This window comes from Aethalodelphis obliquidens, unplaced genomic scaffold (assembly GCF_003676395.1).
Source record: "Aethalodelphis obliquidens isolate GAN/ISIS:26980383/991018 unplaced genomic scaffold, ASM367639v1 scaffold14, whole genome shotgun sequence".
In the NCBI taxonomy this organism is placed as follows: Eukaryota; Metazoa; Chordata; class Mammalia; order Artiodactyla; family Delphinidae; genus Aethalodelphis; species Aethalodelphis obliquidens.
The window spans coordinates 29,411,267-29,431,923 of record NW_020837958.1 but is presented as its reverse complement, the minus strand read 5'-3'; the positions used below and the strand labels follow the sequence as shown (position 1 = coordinate 29,431,923).

General features: G+C 37.9%; 1 protein-coding gene across 1 annotated transcript in view; it reads right to left on the bottom strand.

Annotated features, from left to right (window-relative positions):
- The window catches only part of SOX6 (SRY-box transcription factor 6), a 620,818-nt gene that overhangs the window by 28,496 nt on the left and 571,665 nt on the right, over positions 1 to 20,657 (bottom strand). Inside the window, exon 15 of the mRNA XM_027115294.1 lies at positions 12,953 to 13,061. Coding sequence (XP_026971095.1) covers positions 12,953 to 13,061 — 109 coding nt within the window. The remainder of the gene's footprint in view (positions 1 to 12,952; positions 13,062 to 20,657) is intronic.

Below are 20,657 nucleotides of genomic sequence, written 5' to 3'. Positions count from 1 at the left end.
CTTAAAGTGTCACAAACCATGTTTAGATTAGCCCATTTCCTGCTTAGGATTGCTCAAGATGTCTTTTGTTCTTTCAGGACCAGCCTGATGGAGGCAGCTTAAACAAACACCACGACCAGAGTGGCGCAGGAGTTATAAAGTGCCATATGTGAGTGAACAAAGGGGCTATACTAAAGCCTTTTGTGGTATTTGTTCATGTTTTTCATCTGAGCTTAAAAAGGCTTAATGACTTTGTGGTGAGCTGATGCATGTGGCTCGTGGCTTTGCAAAATGAAGGAAATTCTAACCAGTGATACACCAGGCTGTGTTTTCAAGGGTCTCCTGCTTGCAGTTTTGGTGCCCATGTTTACTTTTTTTTTTTTTTTTTTTTTAATTCTCAAGTTATATTTGCTTTACACAGACAGCTCAACAGAGCCCTTTATCTTATTTCAACTACAGGATCCTAGGGCAACTGAGATAACTTATGTGATTCTTTATTTTAATGACCTGAAAGTAGCACAGAACATCAAATACTCTACTTATTATCTATTTGCTATTTGTATGCACAGGAGAGGGCTTACAAGCTGTTGAGTCCAGGCAAAAAGGCATTATTTAAGTTTGAACCAGAGACCACTGTGGAGGAAATAAGACAAAAATAGGTTCTGGCTCCTTAAGTTTTCAGGAGAACCAGTCTCAGATTCAAGCAGATTCCCTTGGAGAATACAGAGGCTGGTGAAAAGCTGGTAGACTAAATAATTCATGTTGCTCAGCAGTTTCTAGCTTCATCCAACTCAATATACTACCATAGACTCTACATGAAATTAAGAAGCACAAACCAAGATGAAGCAAATCTCAGATTAGTTAACAAAGATACTACTAAATCCAACCTCTCATTTCCACGCTTATCGCTCATCAATTGCCTTGGCCTCATTCTCTCTGGTGGACTATTTTAAATACCAGCCTTCTAGCTGACTTTTATTTCCAATTTTGAGTCCCCAGTCTCTACTTAAATACCTCTTCCTAATTTCAGCCAGGGTAATCCATCACAAATGCAATTCTGACCAGAGCACTCCTATATTAAAGTCTTCAGTGGCTCCCTAATGCCCAAAAGATGAAGTCCAAACTCCTTAGTATGGTATTCAAGGCTCTCCATGACCTGGCTCTCTACTATGTCTCCAGTTTCATCTCTAGCTACTCTACTTGAAATTTTTTTGCTTTATAATACTGAACTACTTCTGGTTCTCTATATACCATGTTGCTTTATACTAGGAGTCCATGCTTTCCCTTTTCCTGGAATTTCCTCTCCATCTTGCAATCAACTCATTCTTTGACTCACATCAGGGATCATCTTACCCAGACAGTCTTACCCAGTTCATCAGGTTGGGCTAAGTATTTTAGGCTCCCACAGCACCCTGTGCCTGCCTCTATCTTACATTTACTATATTTTATTCATATTGCCAATTGTATCTGCCCACCTTCTTCACTAGACTATGCACCTTAAAAGGGCAGGAACAACGCTGTGTCTTATTCATAACTGCTTTGCTAGGGTCTGGTGCATAAGCTGGCATAAGGTAAGTACTCAAATGTCATAGCAGAGAGCATTTGACATCTTCGACAGTGAAAATTTTAGAGTGAGATTCAGATGTCTACATGTTGCATTAGAACCTGGGAATTTCTGAAATCAGATTTTGTATAAATCCCATTTATTTCTTATATTCTGTTAAGTACTTTGCCTTACTTGAACCCTCTATAAAATAAAAATGGCTTTAATGGGAAAATGTACCCACAGCTGTTTGGAAGTCAGAGATCATTGGTTCTAATCTTACTTCTTTTATTGACTTTCCACACTGTACAAATCTGAAATCCTGGCCTCCCACTTCCGGGGAAATCCTGAAAGGATGATAAGGCATGTCAGAGCTTTTTGGAAATATTAAATCTGAAAGCTATTCTAATGCTGTCGGGTTTGTGTAAATATATACAACTGAAGCATATATTCAAATAGGCATATGATGGGACCTTCCCGATAGAGTCAATATGAAATGGATAAAACATGCTCATAGAATTAGAGAATTTTAACATGAGAGGGATATTAAAGATCATCTAATCCACGTCTGAGGTTAGAGAAGTTAAATTGCCCAAATCTCATAGTTAGTAAATGGCAAAATCACAATGAACTCAAATGTAACTATTCCCAAAGTTTCACACTTGCCATCAAAGTAAATTTCTAAAATGGTCAGCTGAATTGTTTCAATGGTATCCAGACTTAGATTAAAAACTCTTAACAAAATTAATTTAGTTGGTCTTTCTTCTTCATTTCATTTGTCCCAGGGAATCTGCCTTTTACTAGAATGAGAGACGCAGATCACAGGTGCAGTAGAAACTAATTTTTTTAAGGTTAGGGATATGGAAATACACAGTATTAGAAGGAGAGGGCACAAGGATTTGGGGTAATCAACTCAATTTTGTAGTATATCAAAACTTCTTTGCCCTGAGAATCTGGTGAAAGTATTTGAAAGGTATTTAATATTTGTGTGGTTTGAAAGATTGAAAAAAAAAAAAACTTTCACAGGTTTCTATTTCTCATTAAATTTTTCTACTTTTTAATGAAAACCAACAGGAAAAAACTACTTCAACAAAGGCAATCAACTGAATCAGCTCATCTTGGAGAAGAATGGGAGTCAGTGTGGCTCAGATGCTATGTAGACAGACAGATGTGGGTTTGAATTTTGATTTGCTCTTTCCTAAGTAACCTTGGGTAAATTATTTCCCTTCTCTAAACTACAGTTTCATCTCCTTATAAAAGAGAGCTAATAATTTCTGTTTGTCTGGATCCTTGTGAGGATTAAGTGGGAACATAAATTTCCCAGCAGTGACTGGAACCCAGTACCCACTCATTAAACAGTAGCTGCCTTTAGAAATAGTAGCAGTAGTAATGGCAGTAGAAGTAGTGGAATGTCTATTCCAGTACCAAGAACAAGCAGGTGCTTAACTCATATTTGTTCCCTTTCTAGTCTTTCCCCGTACCTGGGTGATACTCCCTATACTGCACAGTCCTGTCCTTCAGCATAGTTATAAAATGAGCCCTTAGCTGGAGAGTGCAATTTACTACTTAATGGAGCCTCTTTTCTGACCCAAAGCTAAAAATATATTTCAAGAGTGTCCCTATGATATAGAACTAAAATGTATCGAATATGCATTAAGACACAATCAAAAAGACCATCTCACACCTCCCCAGTTCCCACCTGTGGGGCCTGTAACCAGACTATGCTGCTCAGTCGAAGCCAGAAAAAAAGAAAAAAAAAGAAGAAACCCTTATCTTGAGAATTTATAGATCAGCTTTTTATAAAGGACTCACTGGAATAGCAAAGACTTAGGATTACTGACTGTATAATAAATATAGGACAGGGAAGTCTCAGGGACATTTGACAATTGTTTTTCCTTTCTGCTCTACCAGCAGTTCTGTGACTCTGCAGCATGGAGTAGCTGCTCTTACCATTTTTCATTTTGTCCTCATGCAGGATCAACCTTCCTAGTGAAAAGTCAGCGTATATTGAAGAAGCATGAAGTGATTTCTCTGCCATGAAAGTAAATATACATAAGCCAGTAAGGTGCAATTTTTATTTTTAGTAAAAATTTCAAATGGCTGAATATACTGTTTATGAAATTCTTCTCTCCAGGGCTGTGACTTGGGATATTAAGTTTTAGTTCAGAATTACTTGTTACAGCCTACTCCTAAATTTAACAGTTTACAGTATAACGCAAATATTGATGGGTTCTTACACCATCTCTTCCCTCTGGTACCATGACCTAATTTGGGACATCATGTCTAAGGGTAAATATCCACTGAACAAAATCATTTAAAAAAGATCACTCTCCTCTAGTGAGAGGCCAAAGTACAAGACTGATCTGTAAGGCATCGAACGGTCACAGCAGACGAAGTGAAATCATACGTAAACGAGTATTATACCCAGGAGGAGAAGAGGTATTTTTAAAATGACTTGAATAAAAACCCTCCTAACACCTAGTCAGCTCTCCCATGATGTAATATGAAAAGACAACCATTGAATAGCCCCTCTGAAAGGACATTAAAGAGAACAGAGGAATAAAGAGACTAACAGACCACCAAGACCAACCTAACTTCTGCTTTTCCATTATTTTTAACCTCTATACATAATCTAAGTCAATCTTGAACAACTAAAGTTTAATGCCTATTTAGTTGGTGGCAAAGTCCAAATTCCTCAGCCTGACTCTCAAGGCCCTCCACAGTATGGAGCCCAGCTATTTTTATAACATATTCAATTCAACAAATATTCACTGAGTATAAATATATGGAAAGCTTTGTATTGGGCTTGGTGGAGAACACAGAGTTGAGAAGTGACTCTTTCATTCTGGAACTTCCTTGTGAATGTCTGTGTACTTTACCATTTCTGTGTCTGCTTGGATTATTCCCTCAACTGAAAGTTCTTCTCCTTCTCTTTGTTTTTCCAAACCTAGGCTTATCTCCAGCTATATTTCTATCAGACCTTCCAGAATCATGGCTGTCAACAAAGCACTGTAGGTTCCTCTTCTAAATAGCACTCTTTTCTGTTTCTCTAATGATGTACTATAACATATAACATCTTAGGTTGTTCTGCTTTCTGTGTATGCTAATATTATTATCCCAACTACATTACTAGCTCTTGAAGAATACAGTATAGTCCATCTTTTAAAAAATCCTTCTCTCTGTGCTCGTAACAGTGCTGTGTATATAAGAGATAATTGGTAAATTATAACTTGAACATGTGGGTAAAACTAAAGATTGGGGGACTCTGAGTAGGGATAGACCCCATTGGGAATGACCTGGCTATCAGAACTTGTGGCTCAGTCTACAGAGAACCACCTCTAAAGAGGATGAAATGACAGATAGTGTGTGTAAACAAACAGTGATAGAGTAAAATGAGACAGTGTATCTAAAAGAAGGAGATATTCAAAGGTAAGAATTTCTTAGTTAAAGAAAAAACAGATAGGGAAGTCAGTAACAGAAAATAGGGGAGAGCTGGTCGGTTATTGAATTTTGTGAATAAGTTAGAAGCACAATTATCAGAACTTGAAAAGAAGGAAAGGACCAATTGGGGGAAAAAAAAGGGAAAAAACGGTTGTTCTCAAGTTCGATCTTGACCTTAAGCAGAGAGAATTTAAAGAGCACACCAAATTGGCCTGAGACTCTTTAAATTCCACCAGCCTAAGGTTGGGCTGAATTCTATAGCCTGCAGATGGGAAGTCAAGTGGCTCTTGCTGCCAAGAGAAGAGGATTCTAGGGACAGGGAACTAGACAAGGTCCACACCTCAACAGTCACTACACAGTTAGTCCAGACATGGCAGATAGACCTCTATCAGCCAGCGTTTATTCTAATATGTTGGTTTATGTGAGGCAGACATATGTACTGCTGAGGAACCATAGACTGATTTTGCAGTCCCATTGGGAACATGTGCCGGCTCTTCTTGTCTTGGATCTGATTTTCATGGTAGATGGCGTTAAATCTTTTGTCACCCAGTTGCTACAGCAAGATGGGGGAGCACTTCTGTGTGATTCAGTAATGGCATAGACAAGCATTTCTTCCCCAGAATGGAGGATATTCGGTCAGAAAACCAGATAATTTTGTGTGTGTGGTGACACTGTCAATGATACCTCTTTAGAGGAGGCAGCCCAATGAGAAACCAGCTCTTGGACAGGGCTAGGCTCCTCACGAAAGGGAGGCTGGGTCTTTGATTGGGCTTCTCTAGCTTAAGCAACTCTAAGAAGCAGGTTGAATTCGCTTTATGGAGTATTAGGGGATGGAGTTATACAAGAATCTTGACATTTCACTCTCTTATCCCATCAGGACTATCCATCACTTGGAAAGTTCAATGGAAATTGTTTTCTACTAACATTAAAAGTTATTTGGGAGCTTTTAAGACACAGCAAATATATTTCTTTAAGAGAAGTTTATTTGCTTGTTTAAGAGAGCTGCACTTTATATATAGTGCTGATATAAACTGGTGCACAGGATCCTCTAAAACTGTTTATATCCACAGTAAAATACATTTTTGTGATACCACAGAGTTAGTCCAGAGCCAAGGGCTTTTTGAACTCTGCTTATCTCCCAGCCTGTGTGGCTGTTACTCAGTTTTCACCATGTCTGGGGTCTCCCTGGCCACCCATCCTGGCCTCAGACCTCAGCCTGCTGGTTCCATACAGACTGCTTTGCCTATTCATTTTTCTGAGATGCCTGGAAATGCTATTTTAGGCAGCTATGGAAGGCCAGACCCATAAGCCCACAGCAAAGCTCTGGTTGGTGCTCCCTCTGGATTTCCCTGGGTCTTTTATTTTAATATGTATGATTCCCCAACTTTTATTCTTGGTATACAATCTAGTACTTGGATACCTTCTTGGACAAAGACATCTCATCTCTGATATATTTCAATAATAATTTCACTTATTTTAAAGATGGTACGGTCCCCAATTTACACTTGTTACTTTCTAGTTGACTTAAAGGTGAATGATTTCAATTGTACAGCAGTAAGATAAGAGTTTAAAAACCAGAAATCATCTACACCAACTTCCTCACCTACAGCTGAGAAAATTCAGGGAAAGAAATTGACTTGCTTAGGGTAGAACAACCGGAATTTAAGTTTCCTAACCCTTGAGGAAATATCTGAAGGGGTGTCATGTGGAGAAATGGTAAGCTTTATTTTGTTGGAATCCAAAAGTCAGACTAGAACCAATGAGTAGAAGTTATAAGGAAGCAAAGACAAATAACAAAGAATTAAAAATTAGAACCGGAATGAGCTTCTCAAGAAGTAGTCAGTTTTCTGTCATGAGACTATTAGAGGCATTTGAACAGAAGTGAGATGACTACTTGTCAGGAATATAAAAAGGGATTTCTTGGATGGAATTGTAAATTTGATTACATGTCTCTCCTTTATTCCAATTCTGCGAATCTAAATGTTGTGATGTGAAGCACTGTATTCTGGTGGGCTTGAACAAAAAATGACCTTTACATTCCAAAGTGTAAGCAGATGTAGCCTTTAAATCCCTCCCCAGATTATACTACAGCTTTCCTCTGATGCCTTGAATGAGCCGTGTATCATCAGGTCAATCTTCCTTTTCTACCAGAAGTAAGGATCCAGGGAGGGGAAAGGAAATGTGAAAAGCTTCAAAGATTTCCCAGAGTATGGATCAAAGGGTAAGCAGGATTTTTAGGAGAAGACATTCGCATTAAGTGGTGCATTTTTTAAGGAAAAAGAGGAAAAGTTGCAGTCCCTGTTATTTGTCTATAAACAGAGAGTTTAAGTTGACAATAATAAAGCTATCCTGAGATTTAAAACTTAGAAGCAATCAGAAGTTCACAAAAAAAATGAAGCTTTCAGAAGGGTTAAGGCCATCTTGGCTGGGATCCAATTCACAAATTCAGTACAAATCTATAAAACCTTTCTAAGCAAATCTGAGAACCTGAGAGCAACCCCTTCTAAAAGGGGTTATTCTTGGTGCACATATCCATTTCCATTCAAAGCAATGCAAGTTTTTAATACATGGAGGACAGCACATCATTACAGTTCCAACCCAGGGTCCAAAAGCCTGCCTAATGGTAATCACTTTCAGAGCTCATCCCTTTTAGAGCTCATATTCCACTAAGTTCCACGTCAAAATGAGGTGTGAAAAAACAAAACAAAACAAAACAAAATGAGGTGTTGCCTCTCTCTGAGGCTGGGACACAATAATTGAATTTGAGAATTAAAAGAGGTGTTAGAAGAAGGTTTTCTTACCCAAACTATTCTGAAAAACAGAAAAAAAGAAAAGTGTCCCTTTAGAGGCCCCAGGTGTGTGAGAGAGAGGAAACAGGATGGAGAGAATATAAAAAATAAGGCGGGCTACAACTACCGTTGCTGGGGGGAAGAGAAGAAGAAGGCCGGGGGTGGGGGGCGGTCCATCTGTGAAAGGTAATTAGGAAATGCTACTGGAGAGATCTTCTCATTAATAAAAAGAAAAGATCATTCTCATTAATAAAAAGAAAAGATCAAAGACTTGAACATTCGATTCAGCAAGTGGTACAAATATACTCTCAAAGATATTGGTCTCCTCTTTTATTTCTCTGAAGAAAAAACCAAGTGAAAGCTACTGTGGACAGATCACCTTTCTTGTAATAAACACACTCTATGTTTCATGAAGACCCTAATAACAATCTTGCATTTGGAGGGGACCCTAGAAATAATGGAATCCAACATACCTCTTTTAAAAGATAAAGTTAAGCCCAGGGGCATTCGTCACTTATTTGCCTTCATTTAGCAAAGGAACTTTAATCCAAATTTCCCAATAACCAGACCAGAGCCCTTTCTACTATACCTTGCAACCCTGAAATTAGGAGGGTTGAGATAAGAATTGCACTCTTGCCCAAGGAGAACAAGGAGAGGGGAAACACCGTATGAAAAGTCCATAAAAAGTTAAACATCTGTTCGTCATTCTTAATACGTGGTGACAGACTCAATTAATTGAGTCCTCTCTTCCTTACATGCCCTACACAGGAGCTAACAACTTTTGTGCGCTTAATACATATAAAGCCAACAAATGCTCCAAAGTATAACAAGACCTTAAACATGTTTCCTAAGCCCCCAGCACCGATGAATTTGTAGTTTTATAAATATCGTGGTGAACAAGAAATGCTGTCTTGTCATATTCAAGCCAAATAACAGCTGGACTTTAAAAATAAAATTTTGAAGACATTTGCCTTTTATATTTTTAATTTCTGTTTTCCTGGCTTACGGTTTTGTCATTTGATTTTGATGAGTGGTTAATACACACGCACAGCTGCCTCTTTTGGTGACCTTTCCCTTGCTGCTTCCATGTTCAAAGCTATGAAGCAGGTCTACAAGTTGCTTACTAAGTGATATTGGCATTTTCGCAACTGGCAGCAGACATTTTCCTGGAAAGCCAGGCTTACTTTAGTCACTTCAGAAGCCACACAGGAGAATGGGGAGCAAGGAGAAGAAGGGCATAGCCCCTTAAAGCTGCCATTATGCATTATTCACAATAGCCAAGACACAGAAAACAACCTAAGTATACATCAGCAGATGAATGGATAAAGAGACTGTTGTATATATACATATATATAAATTCATGTGATAAATGATATTATGTATTACATGTAGTACATAATATGTTATATAGTTATATATACATATTTTGAATGTGATAAAAATATTATTCATCCATAAAAGGGAAGAAGGAAACCCTGTCATTTGCAACAACATGGATGACCTTGAAGGCATTACGCTAAGTGAAGTCAGACAGAGAAAGACAAATACTATATGATCTCACACATATGTGGAATCTAAAAAGCCTGAAGTCATAGAAACAGAGAATACAATGGTGGCTTCCAGGGACTAGACAGTGGGGGAAATGGGGAGATGTTGGTCAAAGAGTACAAACTTCCAGTTATAAAGATGAATGAATAAGCTCTGGGGATCTAATATACAGCAGGGTGACTATAGTTAAAAATATTGTCTTATATACTTGAAAGTTGTTAACAGAGTAGTTTTTAAATTTTCTCATCAAAAAAAGGTAACCTGTGAGGTGCAGAGGTGTTAACTAACCTTACTGTGGTAATCATTTCCCAATATATACGTGTATCAAATCGTCACATTGTACACCTTAAATCTGCACCAGTTTTATTTGTCAATTATGTGTCAATAAAGCTGGAAAAAGATTTTAACTGGTCCAAAGCCAGAGGAAACATGGAGATGATCATGTGTGGACTAAGAAGGGATGACATCCTGGGTGAGAGCTACAAAACTTACCTGCCAATGGAGCTTACCGAAGTAGCTTTCGCCCTGAACCTCTGTGAGGAACAATGAAGTCTTGATCTTCTTAGTACTTTTCTCAGTGATAATTATATCTGTCTTATGTATCTATGTATGCATTACCCTTTTAATCTTCTGTCTTTCTTCACTAGACTTTAAGTTCCAAGAGGTCAGGAACATATTTGTTTTGCTTCCTTTGCTTTATCCAGTGTCTAGTTCAGGGACGGGCACACAGAACAGGCACTCAAGAAATGTTTGTCTGTTTGTTTGTTTGTTTGTTTTTAGACCAAGACTGACTGAAGGAGTGAATAAATTTTTTAGGTATTCTTTCACTTCATTTCCTTCTTACTCTTCCTCTTAAGGGAAATATGGAGGAGCAAAGTGGAGAAAGTATGTGTACCTGTTATCTACTCTGACTTTAATATGAACTGCAACTCCAGCAGGCTTTGCAATCAGCTTACGCTTGAACAGATGCCAGGAAATATCCTGAAGTCAGCAGAAGGCTGCTGCGCATCCCAGCAGTCCTCACAAAGGCACTGCACTTCTGTTGGTTTTAGAGCAGGTAACTTGACTCCATTCATGAACTCAGTCCCCCAAAAGCACACGAGGGCTCAATGGCAACTCTGGGCAAGCTTCTGAAGGGAGGTTTTCACACGCTTCTTAAGCTCCTGGGCCACTACAGCCCTTCTACTATTACAGTCATCAGGCATTGCTGCTATGTGTGACAGAGTAACATGAGAGTTGGTGCATGGCATGACTTGCTATATTTAGGGGAGAGGAAATGGGCCATATACTGAGGAAGGTCACAAGGAGTTTGTTCAGAAAAATGAAGGCACCACTTCTGCATCCATATATACAGGGGGCGCAGGATAGCACAGTACTTCATGGCTTGGGTTCTGGAGCCAGGCTGCCTGGGATCAACTCTCAGCTCTATCCTTACTAGCTATGTGACCTGTGGCAAGTTACTTAACTATTCTCACCCTTAATTTTCTCATCTGTAAAATGGAAAAAAAAAATACCTTCTTTACAGAGTTGTATATGATTTAAATGAGAAAATGTGTTAAAAGCTTAGCGTATTCTCTGGCATATAAATGCTTGATAAATGTTTGCTCAAAAAAAGCAAAGTAACTAGGAAATTGGTTTGAATCCAGACAATCTGGATACTGAATGGAAGTTCCACAGATTTTTCTATACAGTATGTTTCTCTACAGTTAAGCTTTTCACTTTTTCTTTTCATAATGGTTAATAACTCTGACCATGATTTTTAACTTACCAAGCACATGATATCATCAACTAGATTATTAGCATTACTGAGAGGCAAATGACTTTATACCTATTGTACAGTTAAGAAGTAAGTGAAGGGCTTCCCTGGTGGTGCAGTGGTTGAGAGTCCGCCTGCCGATGCAGGGGACACGGGTTCGTGCCCCGGTCTGGGAAGATCCCACATGCCGCGGAGCAGCTGGGCCCGTGAGCCATGGCCGCTGAGCCTGCGCCTCTGGAGCCTGTGCTCCACAACGGGAGAGGCCACAACAGTGAGAGGCCCACGTACCGCAAAAAAAACACAAAAAACAAAAAACAAAAGCAAGAAGTAAGTGAAGAAAGCTGAATGACAGATTAAGAAAACTCTGTTAGAACAAGGATAATGCAATAGAACTCTGTAACTCCTAGTCTACAGAAAAATTAACAGACTGAATACTCCAAAGTGATGAAAAGTATTATTTCACTGTGTCTGGTCAGAGATTTAGGTACTCTGTAGTACCATCTTCCAACAAAATTGAGATGTGCCACACCTGAATAACTAGTTCCCTAGACCACGGAACCTCAATCCTCACCAGGGGGGAAATCATGTACTTCTAAGTGCCTATAAAAATGTCAGTGTCACCGTGCTCTCAGTACACATTCTGCATGGAAGATAGTGAGTATATTTCTGGTTTTGAGTCCTCTTTATTCCTCCTTTCCTGCTCCCCCACTTCCTTTTCCTCTTCCCTTCCCTTCCTTCCCCACTCCTCTCACACATGCACATACCAATCAGAGTTTATTTTAACACCTTGTACCCAGGACTATCATTAAACATTAGTCTCTCCCACTGGCATGAAAAACCTGCCTTCTGAAAACTCTCTGAAGTACTTCCTAATGTCTGATACTACCCATCTCTTAGTGCTCATCCCAGGGATTTCTGAACTGCCTCGGATGGCCCCAAGCTATCACTAGAAGCCATGCTCAGTTCAGATGCTGCTATGAAATGTCTTCATGTGTTTTCAAGGGATTAGGGTCCTGGAAGGAATCCTGCCAGTAAAAGGGCTAATAGTAAGATTTTTCCCCTCAAGCTAAAGGACTTTAGTTGGGACCTGAGATGGATGAAGTATTGTGTTACTCTAAAGAGAACAAATAATCTTCCCTGACTGGTGGGAGGGATTCTGACACAGGAACAGCTAACGGGAAGACCAGTCCCTGCTCTGGGATGACACAGTAAATAACCAGGCAACGCTACTACTAAAGTGCTGACTTAACTCATAGATTGTAAACAGCCTCTGGGGAGCAATCTCTGCTGTTTTGCTGCTTGTGTATTTAAAACAAACAAACAGAAAAGAAAGAGGAGCGGACAGGCATTGATGGTGCTGTGGGTAAACACATTGAGAGTAAAGCTAGTCTTTTCCATCCTGACTTTCAAAAGACTGTATAACGGTTAGTACCCAGACACAGGCTGGGCCTTGCCCAAGCAATTATTAATTTTATGCTAGATCTGCTTCAAACTATAATTTAGTTTCCAAAACGGTTTGATTGCACCTGGGAATCACTTGATTTGGGGGTAAAAAATCCTCCTTTGTATGTTTGTCCCTTTTTTTTTTTAATAAGAATGTCATGTCATAAGGTGGATGAAACACAGAATTCTGTTGTTCATTGAAATGTAGAGGGTTCTTTTATTTTAAAACTTTAAAATGGCACCTTGAAGTATTTGGATTGCTATGTGTTCAGTAACACACAATCTAGCTGAATTTCAAAGTCCTCAACTATAACATATAATGAAGCCTAACATTTTTCTGATTTGCCAAGAAAATTGATCTGGTGACTCCCAAGAAAGACCATGAAGATCCTACATCTGCCTCAGGCACACCTCTAGAAACACACAGAGCAGCAGAACAGAAAAGCCACTCACCCTCTGCATCTTCTGGCCGAGTAAGATCGATGACACCTGGGCCCAGCTTTCCATCTTCACTTGACTTTCCTGTTAACTGGGGCCCCAAATTTTCAAAGCGTGTTCTTTCCTAGAGGAAAGAATAATCAGAGACTTATACTAGCTTCCAAAGCAGCCACTTTTTCCTTCCAGTTTCTATCTTTCTTAATGGACAAAACTTGGATTTACAAACATCATTTCTGACCAACTTGAGCTCAGAAAACTTTTCAGGAAGATTCCACTAAAGCCTGTTTATGGCACTGACAGTGTTGACAGCACCTAAACCATAGTACCTATAAGGAAAGGAAATCTGTGGCAGGTAACCTGCCAGGGCTGTACTGCACATCTCTCTGTTGGATTTGCTCCAGTATTCTAAAAGGAATGCAAATGAAAGGTGTGAGCCAAAACTGCAATATTTGAAAGAGCAGTTTCCATTAAAATATACTGTTATTCAATGGGGGAGGAATTTTCCTTTTTAGAGATCATAGTTTGCATTGGTACTCCTGGAAAAATACGAATCAGAATTTTAGGCAAGAAGATTTCAGAAACAAATATTTCGAAGCAGGCAGACTAGATGATGGCTTTGATACTATTATTTTGCTGTGGAGTTTGAACTGTAACTTCCTGGTAAGTGAAAAGGAGAACATTACTCCTAGTCAGGCCTTGAGTCAGGAAAGTTAAACACTCTTGCCATTATAGTAGGGAAACACAAAGATGCTTTAATTGTTAACCTGTTCTTCTAGGATCAGGAGTCTGAAACATCACAGTGAACTCTCCTCCTGTAGCTCTCTGGATCAGTAGCAGAGGGCTCATTGATCATAATTAACATGGTGTTCCTGTCTGCAGAAACACAGCACGTGTCCCCTTCTCTCCTCCTTGCTACTCTCCAGACTCAAACTTGGCTTTGTGCTGTGCTTATGAATGAATGAAACCTTGTTGTTCATTACTATGAAACAATATTAAATGTCATGTCAGCTTGAATTTACAGACATGAAATAGCAGCTTCCAGCTCCGGGAATGGTTTCTGCATGTTATACTTAATGCATTATGCAGCAGTAGAGGACTGATTGCTGTTCAGTCTATTGTTCAATGACCTAGTTCTGTACTAGGCATGTTCGGCACTAGACGGAAACACTCTGAGTGTTCTCTTCTGTAAGATGTTTAGAAACTTGGAAATATTCTTAAAGAGCAAACATACAATTACTTGATAGAGGCTGTGTCTCATTTGTACAGTCTCACTACATTTGTGCTTTCTAATATGATTATTTTTGAATATCATTATATTTCTATAATTAATTCCCATCAGTCAAATTGTGCAGGAAGTCTTCCAGTTCCCCTTCATCATGGAATATGTTGAAATCTGTGTTGGAAGAAAACACAGTATAAACCTTGCTTTAATCTAGCAACATTTCTATGAAAGACTGCAACAAAATTATGATCATGAATTTCCCCAACTGGGTAATACTAACTAGTTACAATAGCGGTATGTGGGGAAACCTCTGAAACACCACACTTATAAAAAACAGAGTGAAAATAAAAAGCAAATTAGGTATGGTTCCCCAATATCTTCTTATGTGACACTGCCGCTGCACAAGAACAAATTAACCCAGATGCAGGCCACAACAAAGAGCAACCACAAGCCAGACGAGAGTTTCACACATTGTAGGGGGGAGGACAGCTGTTTTTAATCAGCCAATTTCTATTTTTGAGTAGCACTTTTGGTTGTCATGATGTAAAGAAAAAGAATTAAAGTGAAAATAAGCAGTACCAGGGAAAGCAAAATATTCAACCTTTGTTTTATCACATTGTTTCGCATTTCAAATGTTTGCATGTGAATGCTTTCCCTACGTTAAATGCAGAAGGAGTTTTGATGTGACACCTGCAATCTTCTTGGAAGAACAACCTTTATCTGTATTTTCATGGGGGGAAAAACAACTTTCTCTGAAAATCAACAGACTGTGCTACCTATCAATATGCATATTTCAAGTATCTTTCTAGTCATTCATTCTCTTTGATTTTACCGGAAAAATATTCTCAGTAAAAAAAAATAAATAAAGTTCCTGAAAGAATATCAATATTTTGACAAGGAAGGAGAAGAGGGAAAATTACATGCCATGGTTTGTAAAATCCTAAGACAACAAAGCTTACATGATGATAATATCTTTTCTTTTATAAAAAGTGAAGTGCACTCACAATTCAGTAGTATCAGCTTGTTTTTAATCATAACAAAAAACATTCAGAACATTCAACAACATATTCACAGTGTCTTTGAAGTCATACATTTTTCTGACTTCATTGAAAAAAAAAATTATTCTGCAGAGATACTTTCCTTATAAAATATCAATATTTTGACAGATTAGAAGTCGAGGAAGAATATCCCATGAAACACTTGTTAAATAGGCAGAAAATAAATCGATGATAAAAATTGTTTTGGGCAGTGGGCTGCATTTTATATTTGGTAATATTAAGCACTTGTGTTTGAGATTAAAGAAGGACCCTGCAAAGCCATGCCCTTTCATATAAATTTCTACCTAGTCTCCCAGAAGATTTCCTTCTTTTCTTCAAAGAATAGCTCAGAATATTTATTTGCCAGCCACATAACCATAAGATAAGAGGGTCTGATGTCTACAAGTTAGCTCTGGGCAGCTGAGCTAAGCAAAGATTTTACCAGTGAGGTTGAACATGAGCCTAGTAAATACAGAATGTGGACAGAGGCACAGAGAGAATTTCAAGGATACTTTAGTTCCAAGAGGCCCTCAACTTCTGGCCATTAAGTGCCAATGGGTATGCCCCAATAAGGAAAACATAAGACAGTGGGTGGCAAGCTCTTAACTACAAGTTTTCCATGCACTTGAACTAGCTCTCGCAAATTACATAGCTCGCAAGTAGATATTTTGGAGATATAAACAAAACACCTCAATGCTAATTTTAATCTCAACCCCTCCAGGCAGGAAAACTTCCCAGTCTTCATGATGACAGTGAAATGTGCGTTTTACATGCAGTGATGTGATCAGACACTTACTTATGCACTGTCAGTCACAAACATGCAGGCAACATAAAAGTTATTGAAAAAAATTAAAGTCAGCTCTGCTGTGTTGTAGGACTATTGGCTCTCTAAGTGCTTTGAAATTATGATGTATGAGGTAGATGTTGCATATTAAATAAAGATATTTAAATGATAAAGCCCCCTTTAGTGAGAGCTGATGAATGTTAAGTGTTACAAGCCACAAGACGGTAGCATTCATCATCTTCACATATTATCAGAGTCAATGACGGGGCAGCCTCACTGATGACAGATAGACTGCTGCATTATTATCCCTTATTTCCAGTGTCACTGAACAAACCATTCAACTCCTCAGGCATTATTTTTAACTTTGCATTAAATTAGTAACTTTTCCCTCCCTACCATGGCAAGATTGATCATTTCTGTCTTTGCACGGGTGGAGAGAGAGAATGAATTTGGGATAACTGAAAAAACAGAGGTTTATTTTCATCCAGTAAAAAAAATCAACTCCCTCTCACTGGCAACAAATGTAAAATTGTGATATGGGGAAAGAACAGCAATGAAACAGTAAGCACATAATAATGGCTTTTCTTTGCACTTAGATAAAAGCTGAATTTTTGATGTGCACAGTATATTTTAATAAAATTTTATATACTATGTTTTATACACTTACTGGCTATTCCATAATAATGTGTGTGCTAACAGTAAAATTGCTCTTAAATTTATGTGTGTTATTTATATGTTCCCACGTAACAATGCTTTTTGTTGTAAAAAAAAATTCTGTTTATTAATGTAATTTTACAACCACTGCATCCAAGGTCCGTGGTAAATTAATGACATTTTTATTATTTTATAGTGTCATTAAATTTTTACTGATCACTCCATCAAACAGAGGCAGTAAAGGCCATAATGTAAACTGGGACACTTAGAGCAGGCAGCAGGAAGACATTCCATATAGTCTGAAGAAAACTGCTAGCAATAAATGATATTTATACCATCTTTAAGCATGTGAGAATACTTGGATAAGTTTGGCAAAACTGTTTCAGTAGTAGAGTGGATTGTGTACTTAAATAACTGTTTGCTTGCCAGTGAGACAAGCCTTTTCCAAACCATATGTGAGATGACTGATTACAGCCATCTCCTGAAAAACAACATGTGAAAGGTAACAATGCACTGGGCACCCTCCCTCTGGAATTCCAAGACTGACCAACCTATACCACACCTCAAATGATTTCAACATGGTCCTCTTTTCCACAAACTGAAGTGGAAAATTGTACATGCTGAGAGAGGCTTTTTGTTTGTTGCCTTACAAACAAATATATTTCATTTGACAGGCAGACATGGCTGGAAAATGATGTGATGCATTTTATTCCAGTGGTCTCAATGAGAGGTACTTTACCGATCTGTATTCAAAGGTCTTTTCCAAAGAATGTCTGAATATGAGGTCATCCATAGCAACCACAGAACATACACCTAAGAGGCCATTACTTATATTTCAGCTAAAATGGGTAAAAAAAATCTCATGTTACTTTCACATGTAAGTTTCATTTTAATTAGTATACTCTACACTAGCTCTCAAATATTCTGTTCATAGAATATTAGTATATATATTTTATACAAATATTTTATAATATTCTACAAATACATACATATTATATATATCATACTTCTATTTGCTATACAGAAGATAGAAAATAGAAAATTCTACGCTCATTTAATCACAAATTTAGAACCACCTATCTCCTACATGGGGATTTTGGTATGAATATTTTTTGAGTAAATAAGAATTTTGCTGTTATGTCCTAAAATACTTATTTAAATACTAAAGAACATTTAAAACCATTCAAATTTGTAATAATAAGGAATTTTGCAGGGAAGATTAATACTACAGTGCTACCAATCATGTTTCTGTGTATTCCTGAAGCAGTTTTCTAAGAGAAATAACAAATATATGCATTATGAATAGAAATTCTCTAAGGCCACCACAATATTCTGGGATACTACCTACCCTTAAAGTTTCCGCTATGTCTGAGTTGTTGAATACTATCCAAAAGAAGGTTTGCCCTTTCATCCCGGCTCCAAGCTTTAGTGTCTTTCCAATCCTGGAAAACTCTTTCTCAAAAGTAAAGACTTCCCTGCAAAAGCAGCTTTCGCCTTACACAACTCCCCTTCCCATCCTCTGTTTACATCAATACCAACTGGTCAGTACTATTTGTCTCAGTGCTTTCCTTGCCCCTCTGTGCCCACTTAATCTTCCAGGCTTGCTGATTTTTCTTCTGCAGAGCCTCTTGCACTGGTCCTTTCCCTCCATGCCCTCCCTCATCACCGATCCCAGCGCAGACCCTCACACCTGCACTCCTACATTACTGCCGCACCTCCTCTCTGGTCTGTCTGAAACTTGACACTCACCCCCGCATCTGCTCTCACTCCTCACAGGGTTCCACTTCATGGCTCTGATTTAAAACCTTCGATGGTTTCCTATTTTCTATTGCATTTTATCCAAACTCCTCTACTTGGAGGAGTTTCAAGGTCCTTTATACACTATTCCCCACACATCTTTTGAAACTCAATTTCCTACAACTCTCCCATCATACATCCTCTGCTCAGGTATAATAATACCATGATAAGGCCTGCTTCCTCTTCCCCATGCCCACTAGAATGATGCTTCCTTCTCTCTTCTTCCTTGCCAAGTTCTATTCATATTGAAAAGTCCAAGTTGTCCATTACCTCTATAACCTCTCTGATCTACTTTCTGATATGCAAAAATTCCTAACTTTCCTTATATAATTAGTCCCTAGTTACATACTATTATTAAAGAATTGAGCTTTGCTTCATGTGCACCTCCAACTCTCCCCTAACAACATCAAAAGATTCTTCAAGCCAGGGATTGTGTCTTGCACCTTTTCTATATATCTTACGTAGCATTTACTGTTAGTGTCCATAAATACTTTCAGGTTTTTACAAGCCCACATAATTGATTAATCCACGTAAATCACAACACCCTGTACAAGTGTGTCCAAAAGGAACAAGAACTACCAATTTTATAATATTTCAAGTTTGTGAAAAAGATTTTAGACTCAACACTCCACACTGTATCGATGATGTCTCTTTGGGCAATAATCATCAAAGCAAGGAAATCTGGAAAAATACCATAAATATTTTGCAAAAGAGGGAAGTGAGCCATTTTAGAAGAACACAATAGAATAATACAATTTAATTATATAATAATATGAAAAAGAGGTTTTTGAGTCTGACTTGGAATTTCTGCAGCTTAACACCTGCATCTTTGCAAAGTCTTTGCAAAACACAGGCAAAAGAGGACAATACCCACCACAAATGCTTGGCTTAAAAAGCAGTACACATTTAAAAATAAAAAGTTTTTTGTTTGTTTGTTTATTTTTAAACAGGACAATGCTAAGTATAATGTTGAGAGAGAGTCTATACCTTACTCTGAAAGACTTGCTCTAATTCCTGGCTCTGGACGTATCTTGCCATGATGTGATTCTCAAGAAATACTACTTAAGCACATGTTATTTACTTTCTATTGACTTAACAAGCTATCACTTTATTAGCCTTTATTTTACATCCTTTATTATAAATTTAGTAATTTAATGAAGGATCGAAAATGTAAGCTTTACACTGGAAAGTAACCACAAGTACTTTTAAAAAGGTGATTCTTTTTATGGAAGGAGTTACTTTGGAGGCACTGGGATTTACTTTCATAATGATATTTTGATGGTCCCAGAGTCAGTCATCACAATAAAAAAGACTCTGGCTGTGAGAAATGAGGTAATGGACCTCATTGTTAAATACCATTTTGTCAGCTAAAGCTATTAATTTGTCTACCTTTTAATATGCTCTTAACACCAAAATTGTGCTAGGACTCATGAATCATTTAAGTCCTAAGTTTTCCAACTGTGTTTGCTTCTGTAGCACAAATACATGTATTGGAGTAGAAGTAGGAAAGGGTGTCATTTACTGATCATATACTACGTGCAAGGCTCTTTCCAATGAGTATTTCCCTTTAATTTTCACACCAATACTACAAGGAAAAATATTACTATTGCTGTCAGTTTTACAAGAGAATAGGTGAGGCTCAAAAAGGATTTTTTATATTTTAAGTCACTTAACCAAAATTTAGATAGATATTTTGGCTGAGGTGAATTTAGAATAATAACTCTACAACTTAATTACTATGTGATCTCTCTGAGACTGTTTCCTCATTTGTAAAATGGAATAGAAAATGCTCATGCGGCAGGGTTGTGATGATTAAATAAGAGATTATATGTGTGAGTGCTTTGCAAAAATAAAGCAGCTCATAAAATATCCACTTCTGTTAAAGATACTATTTAGCACTTGCTAAATATTTCAAAGCTAAACACTAATGATGACGGTGTCCTAATCTAAAGGCCAATATCCATTCTCCTGTGTCAACAACACAACTATATAACCAAATATGCTTTCCTTTTTGTCTTGGCTTCAAAGCATCTTCGAACTAAATTTAAATCTTAGCCTTAGTAATTATGTAGTAACTGGATCTTGTTTTCCTCTACTTATAAGCCTTCAAATGCTCCCCATCATACACATGAGGAGAACCAAACTTCTCTGTGCAGCTTGTAAAACCTTATAGGATCTGGTTTCTTCTCTCCTCATCAGCTTTACGTCTTACTCATTCTGGTTTAT